We start from the raw sequence: 10,784 nt of genomic DNA, 5'->3' as shown, positions 1-10,784 counted from the left end.
CAGATAAAGCTTACAGGAAAGGATACCAAAATTCTGGATCCGGGGAAGGAAAGCAGAATGGGACACATTTATTCTCAGTTCACACCTATGCATTTTGCAGTGCACTTGTAGATTTGCAGAAACGCACTGGAGTCCATTTAACATTAGTCCCTATGGGTCACGTTCACATCTATACAGTTTCCACCAGTGCGTTTTTTTGGAAAGGTGCAGGGACTTTTTTTTACATGGAGCATGGTGCATTTTTGGCTCCATAGACTTCCATGGAATCGCAACATAAATGCATGAACATGCGTTTTTAGTGATTTCCCAGCAGGACAACAGAAACTTCCTCCTAGCAACATTAACACATCCCAAAAACGCAAATCGCATTGAAAATGTACGAAAAACACATAATTCCAAAACACGCTGGAAAATGGGCAGGGGAGGGGGGCAGCACAGTGAGGGGGGGGGGGAGCAGCACAGTGAGGGGGGGGGGAAGCAGCACAGTGAGGGGGGGGGGGGGAAACAGCACAGTGAGGGGGGGGGGGGAGCAGCACAGTGAGGGGGGGGGAGCAGCACAGTGAGGGGGGGGGGGGAGCAGCACAGTGAGGGGGGGGGAGCAGCACAGTGAGGGGGGGGGGAGCAGCACAGTGAGGGGGGGGGGAGCAGCACAGTGAGGGGGGGGGGGTCCAGGGGAGCACACAGGGACCCAGAGAAAGCAGAACACAAGTGAACTGGATAGGAGGAGTGGTGGGGGCAGCCTTCAGCGGAACCAATCCCCTCCATTTTCCTCCTGCAGCTACAGGAGGAAAATGGAGGACAGTGATTTCTCTACATGCTGCCCCCGCCGCCCCTCCTATCCAGGTGTACAGGGGAGCTACACAGTCAGGCCCCCTGGAGAATGGGGCCCGGTTGCAAATGCAACCCCTGCAACCCCTATAGTTACGCTCCTGATTAATACTAGACAACAGTGTGTGTTGAATCCTTTATAGAAAGGTCACGGCTCCTTTCCTTCTACAGGAAAAGGATTACAGATGTCATGGAATGAAATCCTTGCCGGAACGTCCGAACATGGAAATGTCCCCACCATGCAGCCATGTTGCGGGAAATGAAGGGATTCCGCTGATAACACAAGACCACAGTTGGATGCGTTCCTCACCAACGACTGCCACTCCTGGCTGCATGTTGGGGATTCATTAACCACTTGCAGACACCGTCTGCCGCATATATACTGTAACAAGGCGGCCCCGGCGTACACCTACGGGATTTAGTGCATGAGATTTCAGGGGTGCCAGAGCGTTGCTCTCGCTGTGATTGGACACAGCGGGAGTCAATCAGCGGGTCTGGCGGCCATCGCCCACCGATCGTTTGGCAGAATGACAAAACGGTGGTCTGCCTACGTAAACAAGGCCGCTGTTCTGTCAGGGAGGAAGAGAGATCTTTTGTTTCAGGTAGGCTGAAAACACAGATCTCTCTCTTCCTCTACTGCATCCACTCCCCCCACAGTTAGAAAGCACTCCCTAGAAGCACTTAACCCCTTGACTTCCCCTTTGGATCAGTGACAGGGCTGGGGGGGGGGGGGTTAGTGGCAGTGCTGTGGGGGGGTCATTGGCAGTGCTCAGGGGGGGGGGGGGTCAGTGGCAGTGCTCAGGGGGGGGGCTGTCAGTGGCAGTGCCGAGGGAGGGGTCAGTGGCAGTGCTTGGGGGGGGGGGGGGGTCGGTGGCAGTGCTTGGGGGGGGGGGGGGTCAGTGGCAGTGCTGAGGGGGGGTCAGTGGCGGTGATGAAAGGGGTCAATACTCACTGACTGCCCCTTTGTATCAGTGACAGGGCTGGGGGGGGGGCGGGCAGTGGCAGTGCTGAGGGGAAAGGGGGAGGTCAGTGGCAGTGCTGTGGGGGGGGGGGGTCAGTGGCAGTGCTGTGGGGGGGTCAATACTCACTGTATCTCAGGCTTCATTACGTCTCCGGTTCCATGATGTCTAGCAGTGGTGACACTTCGGCTGAAATCCAAAGACCGGGTCTCCTGCAGCCCCTCCCACTTCACAGGCCTCATGGATCTCAGCTGACCTCTAGTTTTCGCCCCCCCGGCCATGAACTAAATTGGCGGCCACGGACTCCAGGGACAGCCCACTGAGCCCAGTGGCTGCATCTGCTTTGGGTCCCACATGCAGCCCGGAGGCCCCCCCAGGCAAGTGCAAGGTGTGCCCTATGGCCAGTCCGGGCCTGCATATGAGCAGGCGTGTAACACAGTTTCACTTCGTTATCCTCAAACTTTCCTCCATCTTCCCAATCTCAAATCCCCTGCTCACAATTCCACACTTTGCTATAACCTTTAGGCCCCACTTCTTTGGTACTGGATAAGGTGGTAGCAGTAGTAATGCCGGGTAAGCTACATCCAATGAAAATACTTATAGAGAACTGGTCATGGAAGCCATATAGGCTTCAATGGCTGGTTAGAAGTCCACAGGCTGTTATTTATTTTATTTTTTTCCATTCACAACTTCAAGACGACTTCACTTTCTACATGCTTTTTCTGGGCTAGGGAACCAGGACCTGCTGAAGCCAGATAATTAGCATTTTTCAGGAAGCTCTTGGCAGCAGCAGTCTCTGTATTTCTATTATAACCTTTAATATGCGCATAACCTATCCTCACCATTCTTGTTCCATTAGGAGGAACCCATAGAGATGTTCACAACCATTGCTGGCTGTCTGCAGTCCTAGGGGTGTCCAGGTCTTTACCCCCACTTGTCGCCAATGAAACTAATTCAAAATGTCCTCTGGCTTTGGCTGCAAGATTGGCAGGAAATTAAAATTTCAGAAGGAGAGGTCTTACATGACGGCTCCATGATTTCACCATGAAAACGAAGTATGGGACTTTCGATCTACCTCCTTGGGTGTAGTACAGACAAAAACAAACTGTTGATATATAAAATTACAACATTTTATTTGACATATAAAAAAGGTTAAAAACATATACATAGATTAGCCATTTAAAGTAATTCGTATCCTTGCCTTGAGAACAGTTTATCATGACGACGCGTTTCACAGGCAGTCCCACTTCATCAGGGCCTGGGATCTTACTAAAAGGTGCTGTAAGCATATACATAAATTGTTTGGTCTCCCCATGGACCTGGCAGGCTTTCACCACCAATCAGACCCCTTGATTATCACTCAACACCCAAAAGTGGGGGTTAAACATCTTACCAGAACTTCCTAGATAAGGGAACACCATCTTTAGCACATGCTAGACCCTTTTGGAAGACGCCTAATACAGCAGAAGCAGCATTATAAACCCTGGTTAATTCATCAATACTAATTCCCTCCAATCTTTTGTGAACATACAAGAATATTTCCCTCATCTAGGACGTTCTGGCAAGACAAATGACCCCACCTTTGGATGTGGGGCACTAATCAAGGATTCAGATTGGTCTCCCCACGGACCTGGCAGGCTTTCACCACCAAACACTTTGCAAGGCCCAAGGCCCTGATGAAGCAGGACTGCCCGTGAAACACGTCAGCCTGATAAATGGATCTCAAGACCAGAATACAAATTACCTTGGATGGCTAATGTATGTGTTTTTAACCTTTTTTATATATTATAATTTAATATATAAAACAGTTTGTTTTTGTCTGTACTACTTCCAAAGTCCCATACGTTCTTCATTTTTATATACATTACCTCAGGGATGGGTTAAGAATTTAAAATGCCCCATCCCCCACACTCAAAACAATCCATCGTTTCACCAGTAAAGGTTTCCTTTTACATAGACCAACAAATGGAATACTGATATGGGCAAGTTACACCCTCTCACAATACTAACAAGGGCAAGCCACGCCCCTTACACTAATTGCAATCACTGTATTGGCTGCATTTAAGTAACTGTCGGTTTTAAGAAAAAAATAAAAATTAAAACATATGTTCTACAGGACAGGATGAAATTAAAAATGTCACGGAATATAAAATCCCTAAAAACAACTGTAACAAGATAACAGTCAGGTAAGCCCCTGCCGCCGGGACACATTAAGTTGTATAAACCGCCATTTCTTCTCCAAAAAGACCGCAGGATCCCATCGTCCCGGAGCAGCACACATTGCTGACAACACCGCACTGGACCACAATGTCTGGAGATCAGGAGAATAAAGAGGTCCATTACCATTATATCACACAGATCCCAGAGCGGCTCACAGTGGAATGGTAATAAAAAATCCTTCAAAACTCCGGAAACCAAAAAGGAGGATGGGACACGGAAAATTCCAGTGTATTGCTTTAAGAAAAAAAAAAAAAACACGAGGTTGTCAGTCGATTGGCCAATCAGTGGCTTCTCCAAGCATCCTCCTTGATGACATCCCCCAGATTTTGTTTATCTGGTTCCACTCCAAGTCACATTATAATAGGAGATTCCATCTCCTCCCAATTACAGCTCAGTGGTGAGTAGACATCGTGGTCTGGGCGGTTCTTCAGTACCCATCATGCTGTGGAGAAAATACAAATAAAATTAATGAGCTTTACTAATGAAATTTGGTTGGATAAGAGAAATTCCCAAAAAAGCAGTCGATGTGGTGACGTCTGACCTTGTGGTTGCGGTGGGTGGAGGTGAAATGTTCGGAGACTCTACTGTGGCAGGTAATTGATCTATTGCGTTATTCAGGACTTTAGCGGGAAGGTTGGTATCTCCTGTGAGGTGTCCATTAGATACAAGTGCACTCTGTAGAATGGGAGGATAGAGAGGGGTCAAATACAGACCATACAAAGACGTTAAACTGAATCAGAGTGGTACCAGTCAAGCCTAGATTAGTCATTCACAAACAGGGTTCCATAAAACCATAGGTTTCCTCCAGAGGTTGCTAGGAGTTCTTTGCATTGCGGCTGATTGACCTCCCATCCAATAGTGAATGCTTAGTTCCACGTCCAAGGCAACTTCAAAGAGACAATGGCATGACACCAATGATCCTTTTAGCTTTCGGTAAGGGTGGCATTACATGTAACCTCCAATGTAAAGGGCATTCTCCCCACTGACCTCCATTGAAAAATAGCATTTTAGCCATGGATCACCAATGTAAACGTCATTCTCCCCAAGGTAAGGGGCAATCTAGCCATGGATCACCAATGTAAACGTCATTCTCCCCAAGGTAAGGGGCAATCTAGCCATGGATCACCAATGTAAACGTCATTCTCCCCAAGGTAAGGGGCAATCTAGCCATGGATCCCCAAGGTAAGGGGCGTTCTCCCCTCTGACCTCCAAGGTAAGGGGCGTTCTCCCCTCTGACCTCCAAGGTAAGGGGCGTTCTTCCCTCTGACCTCCAAGGTAAGGGGCGTTCTCCCCTCTGACCTCCAAGGTAAGGGGCGTTCTCCCCTCTGACCTCCAAGGTAAGGGGCGTTCTCCCCTCTGACCTCCAAGGTAAGGGGCGTTCTCCCCTCTGACCTCCAAGGTAAGGGGCGTTCTTCCCTCTGACCTCCAAGGTAAGGGGCGTTCTTCCCTCTGACCTCCAAGGTAAGGGGCGTTCTTCCCTCTGACCTCCAAGGTAAGGGGCGTTCTTCCCTCTGACCTCCAAGGTAAGGGGCGTTCTTCCCTCTGACCTCCAAGGTAAGGGGCGTTCTTCCCTCTGACCTCCAAGGTAAGGGGCGTTCTTCCCTCTGACCTCCAAGGTAAGGGGCGTTCTTCCCTCTGACCTCCAAGGTAAGGGGCGTTCTTCCCTCTGACCTCCAAGGTAAGGGGCGTTCTTCCCTCTGACCTCCAAGGTAAGGGGCGTTCTTCCCTCTGACCTCCAAGGTAAGGGGCGTTCTTCCCTCTGACCTCCAAGGTAAGGGGCGTTCTTCCCTCTGACCTCCAAGGTAAGGGGCGTTCTTCCCTCTGACCTCCAAGGTAAGGGGCGTTCTTCCCTCTGACCTCCAAGGTAAGGGGCGTTCTTCCCTCTGACCTCCAAGGTAAGGGGCGTTCTTCCCTCTGACCTCCAAGGTAAGGGGCGTTCTTCCCTCTGACCTCCAAGGTAAGGGGCGTTCTTCCCTCTGACCTCCAAGGTAAGGGGCGTTCTTCCCTCTGACCTCCAAGGTAAGGGGCGTTCTTCCCTCTGACCTCCAAGGTAAGGGGCGTTCTTCCCTCTGACCTCCAAGGTAAGGGGCGTTCTTCCCTCTGACCTCCAAGGTAAGGGGCGTTCTTCCCTCTGACCTCCAAGGTAAGGGGCGTGCTTCCCTCTGACCTCCAAGGTAAGGGGCGTGCTTCCCTCTAACCTCCAAGGTAAGGGGCGTGCTTCCCTCTAACCTCCAAGGTAAGGGGCGTGCTTCCCTCTGACCTCCAAGGTAAGGGGCGTTCTTCCCTCTGACCTCCAATGTAAGGGGCGTCCTTCCCTCTGACCTCCAATGTAAGGGGCGTCCCTCCCTCTGACCTCCAATTTAAGGGGCGTCCTTCCCTCTGACCTCCAATTTAAGGGGCGTCCTTCCCTCTGACCTCCAATGTAAGGGGCGTCCTTCCCTCTGACCTCCAATGTAAGGGGCGTGCTTCCCTCTGACCGCCAATGTAAGGGGCGTGCTTCCCTCTGACCGCCAATGTAAGGGACATTCTTCCCACTGATCACCAATGTAAGGAGTATTAGTCCCATGGACCACCAGTGTAAGGGTTGCTCTTCCCACTGACCAGCAATAAGTTGGTTTTAGCTGTGGTTCCTGAGATCTAAAACTATTTCAAGGAATCCTCTGGGGTAAAACGGTTAAGAAGGGCTGGCATAGAAGGAAGCAAAAATACTTCTGGAAGATTCCAAAAGGGGTGGACAACTGATTATTATAGAGAAGAGGGATAGAGGGTTTGGCATGGCTCAGCTTATAAAATGCTTCTAACTTTCTTTGCTGTTTTTTGTCCCAGTCGCTTTGTTCTGGTAAACAGGTCATTATAGCAGAACTCCAGGATCCAGTGCCTTTTTCACATATAGCTCTGTCCCCAAGTGCATTAAAAATGCAGTACAATTTTTCTCCTAATCCATCTTACTTTTTATGTCGTCGGACATAAATTTCACAGCCAATAGTTGTAGTCTTCTTTGGTGCCTTGAAGGGGATCCATAAAGCAGCCAAAAAGAACTACATTTCACATGATACATTGGGAATGTGGTGGATTTGTGGCCGATGAGGGACAATGCAGTCCTACCAAGATCACAGCTGCCAAATCAATGTCTGTGCAGCAAAGTTGGGGTGCTGTGCAGATTGTGCCCACCCTGGAAGGATCGTTAGGGAAAGCGGTCACCGTTCCCTACACACAACTATACAGAGGAGCAGAGGCGTAACTAGAACCTTCAGGGCCCCGGTGCAAGAAACCAGGAAGGGCCCCCCGGACCCCTGGCCGGGGCCCTTCCCTTCAAGCCTGGGGCTCTTCCCACTGATCCTGAACCCTTTACTCTCGTTTTGGGGCCCTTTATTATGGTCCCGCAGCAGGACCCTTTCACAAGTTCTGCAGTGGGCCCCCTTCCTGCCATCTTTGGGCCCCACAGTGGTGGAATGCCAGGGCCCAGTCGTAAGTGTGACCTTTGTGATCCTGGAAGTTCACCCACTGGTGTCAGTAGTTTTTATTTTTTGGTATTTTAATTGTATTATTTTTCATCATTTCATTTTATTTTTTTACAATGTCACTGACTATGACTCTGTCCATTCAGAAAAGGAAGGAGCTGGTAAATTACATATTTACTTACCCCTTCCTGGTTCTCTATTGACACACATCCCCTGCAGCAGCTGGCAGGAGAAGGAAGGGAGCACAGTGGGGGGAGGGGGATCAGGGGAGCACACAGGGGCCCAGAGACAGCAGAACACAAGTGAACTGGATAGAAGGAGTGGCGGGGGCAGCATACAGAGGAACCAATCTCCTCCATTTTCCTCCTGCAGCTACAGGAGGAGATTGGTTCCTCTGTATGCTGACACCACCCACTCCTCCTATCCCGGTGTACAGGGGAGCTGCACAGGCCCCCTGGAGCATGGGGCCCGGTTGCGATTGCAACCCCTGCAACCGCTGTAGTTACGCCCCTGCAGAGGAGGAAACCCAACCAGGATCCGTTCTCTATAGGGAGACATTTGTAGCTGCCAGTTCCACAACATAGAGGAGGCCCTCCACAGACAGAGGGAAACGCTTGGGTGAAAAAGCTGCTCTTTATATTGCACTTACTGGTACGTTCCAGCGGGGTGTGATGGTTGAGTACAATGGAACCTGCCAAGAGAACAGAGGAGGTCAGCGGTCAGCTCATCTGTAAGGAGTCAAATATTTTAAGACTCCTTTAGTGGAATTCTATAGAATTATAGACATAGAACTCGGCTCAGTTACCGGAGGGGAGGAGGGGGCTGGAACCTTGTCCGTGAGGTCAATGAGATTCTCAGTGAGCAGAGCCAGAAGGTTATCCAAATCTTCAGTGGGGCTCTACCAAAAAGGGACAACAGACAAAATTAATCACTTTGTAATTAAAATGTATAAATTTGTATAAATATTTTAACAGCCAATGCTGAAATTCAAAGTGATCTGAAGAGAAAAGAACTAAAAATATGGGCTATCCTCTTAGTTTTCACAGGACACATACAGTGACATGCGAAAGTATTCGGCCACCTTGAACTTTGCGACCTTTTGCCACATTTCAGGCTTCAAACATAAAGATATAAAACTGTAATTTTTTGTGAAGAATCAACAAGTGGGACACAATCATGAAGTGGAACGAAATTTATTGGATATTTCAAACTTTGTTAAATAAAAAAACTGAAAAATTGGGCATGCAAAATTATTCAGCCCCTTTACTTTCAGTGCAGCAAACTCTCTCCAGAAGTTCAGTGAGGATCTCTGAATGATCCAATGTTGATCTAAATGACTAATGATGATAAATAGAATCCACCTGTGTGTAATCAAGTCTCCGTATAAATGCACCTGCACTGTGATAGTCTCAGAGGTCCATTAAAGCGCAGAGAGCATCATGAAGAACAAGGAACACACCAGGCAGGTCCGAGATACTGTTGTGGAGAAGTTTAAAGCCGGATTTGGATACAAAAAGATTTCCCAAGCTTTAAACATCCCAAGGAGTACTGTGAAAGCGATAATATTGAAATGGAAGGAGTATCAGTCCACTGAAAATCTACGAAGACCTGGCCGTCCCTCTAAACTTTCAGCTCATACAAGGAGAAGACTGATCAGAGATGCAGCCAAGAGGCCCATGATCACTCTGGATGAACTGCAGAGATCTACAGCTGAGGTGGGAGACTCTGTCCATAGGACAACAATCAGTCGTATACTGCACAAATCTGGCCTTTATGGAAGAGTGGCAAGAAGAAAGCCATTTCTTAAAGATATCCATAAAAAGTGTCGTTTAAAGTTTGCCACAAGCCACCTGGGAGACACCAAACATGTGGAAGAAGGTGCTCTGGTCAGATGAAACCAAAATCAAACTTTTTGGCAACAATGTAAAACGTTATGTTTGGCGTAAAAGCAACACAGCTCATCACGACATCGTGGCAGCATCATGGTTTGGGCCTGCTTTTCTTCAGCAGGGACAGGGAAGATGGTTAAAATTGATGGGAAGATGGATGGAGCCAAATACAGGACCATTCTGGAAGAAAACCTGATGGAGTCTGCAAAAGACCTGAGACTGGGACGGAGATTTGTCTTCCAACAAGACAATGATCCAAAACATAAAGCAAAATCTACAATGGAATGGTTCACAAATAAACATATCCAGGTGTTAGAATGGCCAAGTCAAAGTCCAGACCTGAATCCAATCGAGAATCTGTGGAAAGAACTGAAAACTGCTGTTCACAAACGCTCTCCATCCAACCTCACTGAGCTCGAGCTGTTTTGCAAGGAGGAATGGGCAAAAATTTCAGTCTCTCGATGTGCAAAACTGATAGAGACATTCCCCAAGCGACTTACAGCTGTAATCGCAGCAAAAGGTGGCGCTACAAAGTATTAACTTAAGGGGGCTGAATAATTTTGCACGCCCAATTTTTCAGTTTTTTTATTTGTTAAAAAAGTTTGAAATATCCAATAAATTTCCTTCCACTTCATGATTGTGTCCCACTTGTTGATTCTTCACAAAAAATTACAGTTTTATATCTTTATGTTTGAAGCCTGAAATGTGGCAAAAGGTTGAAAGTTCAAGGGGGCCGAATACTTTCGCAAAGCACTGTAGGTCAGTCTTACTAAACCAACTACAAGCTAATGAAATATGACCCATTTTATTTTCCTCTTCTAAATGGTGTTATTTCTGTCTCAGTCCTGTACAGGAGCAGCTTTCTGCGAATCCAGACAGGTGCTGCAGTTTATTATTAGCGCTCACACATTGCAGAGATCACAGGAATTTGTCTACTCAGCAAGTAAAGAAGAGAGGAGCTTCACAGTCTGCTGAGCTCCTAGAGCAGGGATCCTCAAACTACGGCCCTCCAGCTGTTGCAGAACTACACGTCCCATGAGGCATTGTAAAACTCTGAGATTCACCGACATGACTAGGCATGATGGGAATTGTAGTTCCTGAACAACTGGAGGGCCATAGTTTGAAGACCCCTGTCCTAGAGAAAGTGCTCATTTCTATAAACTGCAGACCCTTCCATACACTAATGTACACTACAGAAGGACTGCACACTCTACAGACCCTTCCATTCCAGTACACAACAATGTCCACACACTACAGTGTGCTACAGAAGGTCCATATACTCTACAAACAGACCCTTCCATAGAATACAATTTGATGCAAAAGGTCCACACACTACAATCTATACATACAGTATAATGTCCACACACACTACAAACCCCTCCATACACTACAGTATGATAGAAAATGGCTCCACACATTCTACAGAC

The 10,784-nt window shown here is 48.1% G+C and overlaps 1 protein-coding gene across 1 annotated transcript in view; it reads right to left on the bottom strand.

The window, feature by feature from the left end:
- Window positions 1–4,301: 4,301 nt before the first annotated feature.
- Window positions 4,302–10,784, bottom strand: part of EPB41L5 (erythrocyte membrane protein band 4.1 like 5) — a 123,571-nt gene continuing 117,088 nt past the window's right edge. The window contains exons 23-26 of the mRNA XM_082262111.1: window positions 8,274–8,366; window positions 8,118–8,159; window positions 4,549–4,682; window positions 4,302–4,449 (exon numbers count right to left, since the gene is read on the bottom strand). Of these exons, the coding sequence (XP_082118237.1) occupies window positions 4,392–4,449; window positions 4,549–4,682; window positions 8,118–8,159; window positions 8,274–8,366 (327 nt within the window). The 3' untranslated portion in view covers window positions 4,302–4,391. The remainder of the gene's footprint in view (window positions 4,450–4,548; window positions 4,683–8,117; window positions 8,160–8,273; window positions 8,367–10,784) is intronic.

This window comes from Pelophylax lessonae, assembly GCF_965119305.1.
Source record: "Pelophylax lessonae genome assembly, chromosome: 6".
Lineage (NCBI taxonomy): Eukaryota > Metazoa > Chordata > Amphibia > Anura > Ranidae > Pelophylax > Pelophylax lessonae.
Note: the sequence above shows the minus strand (reverse complement) of the source record. Positions and strands in the feature narration are given on the sequence as shown.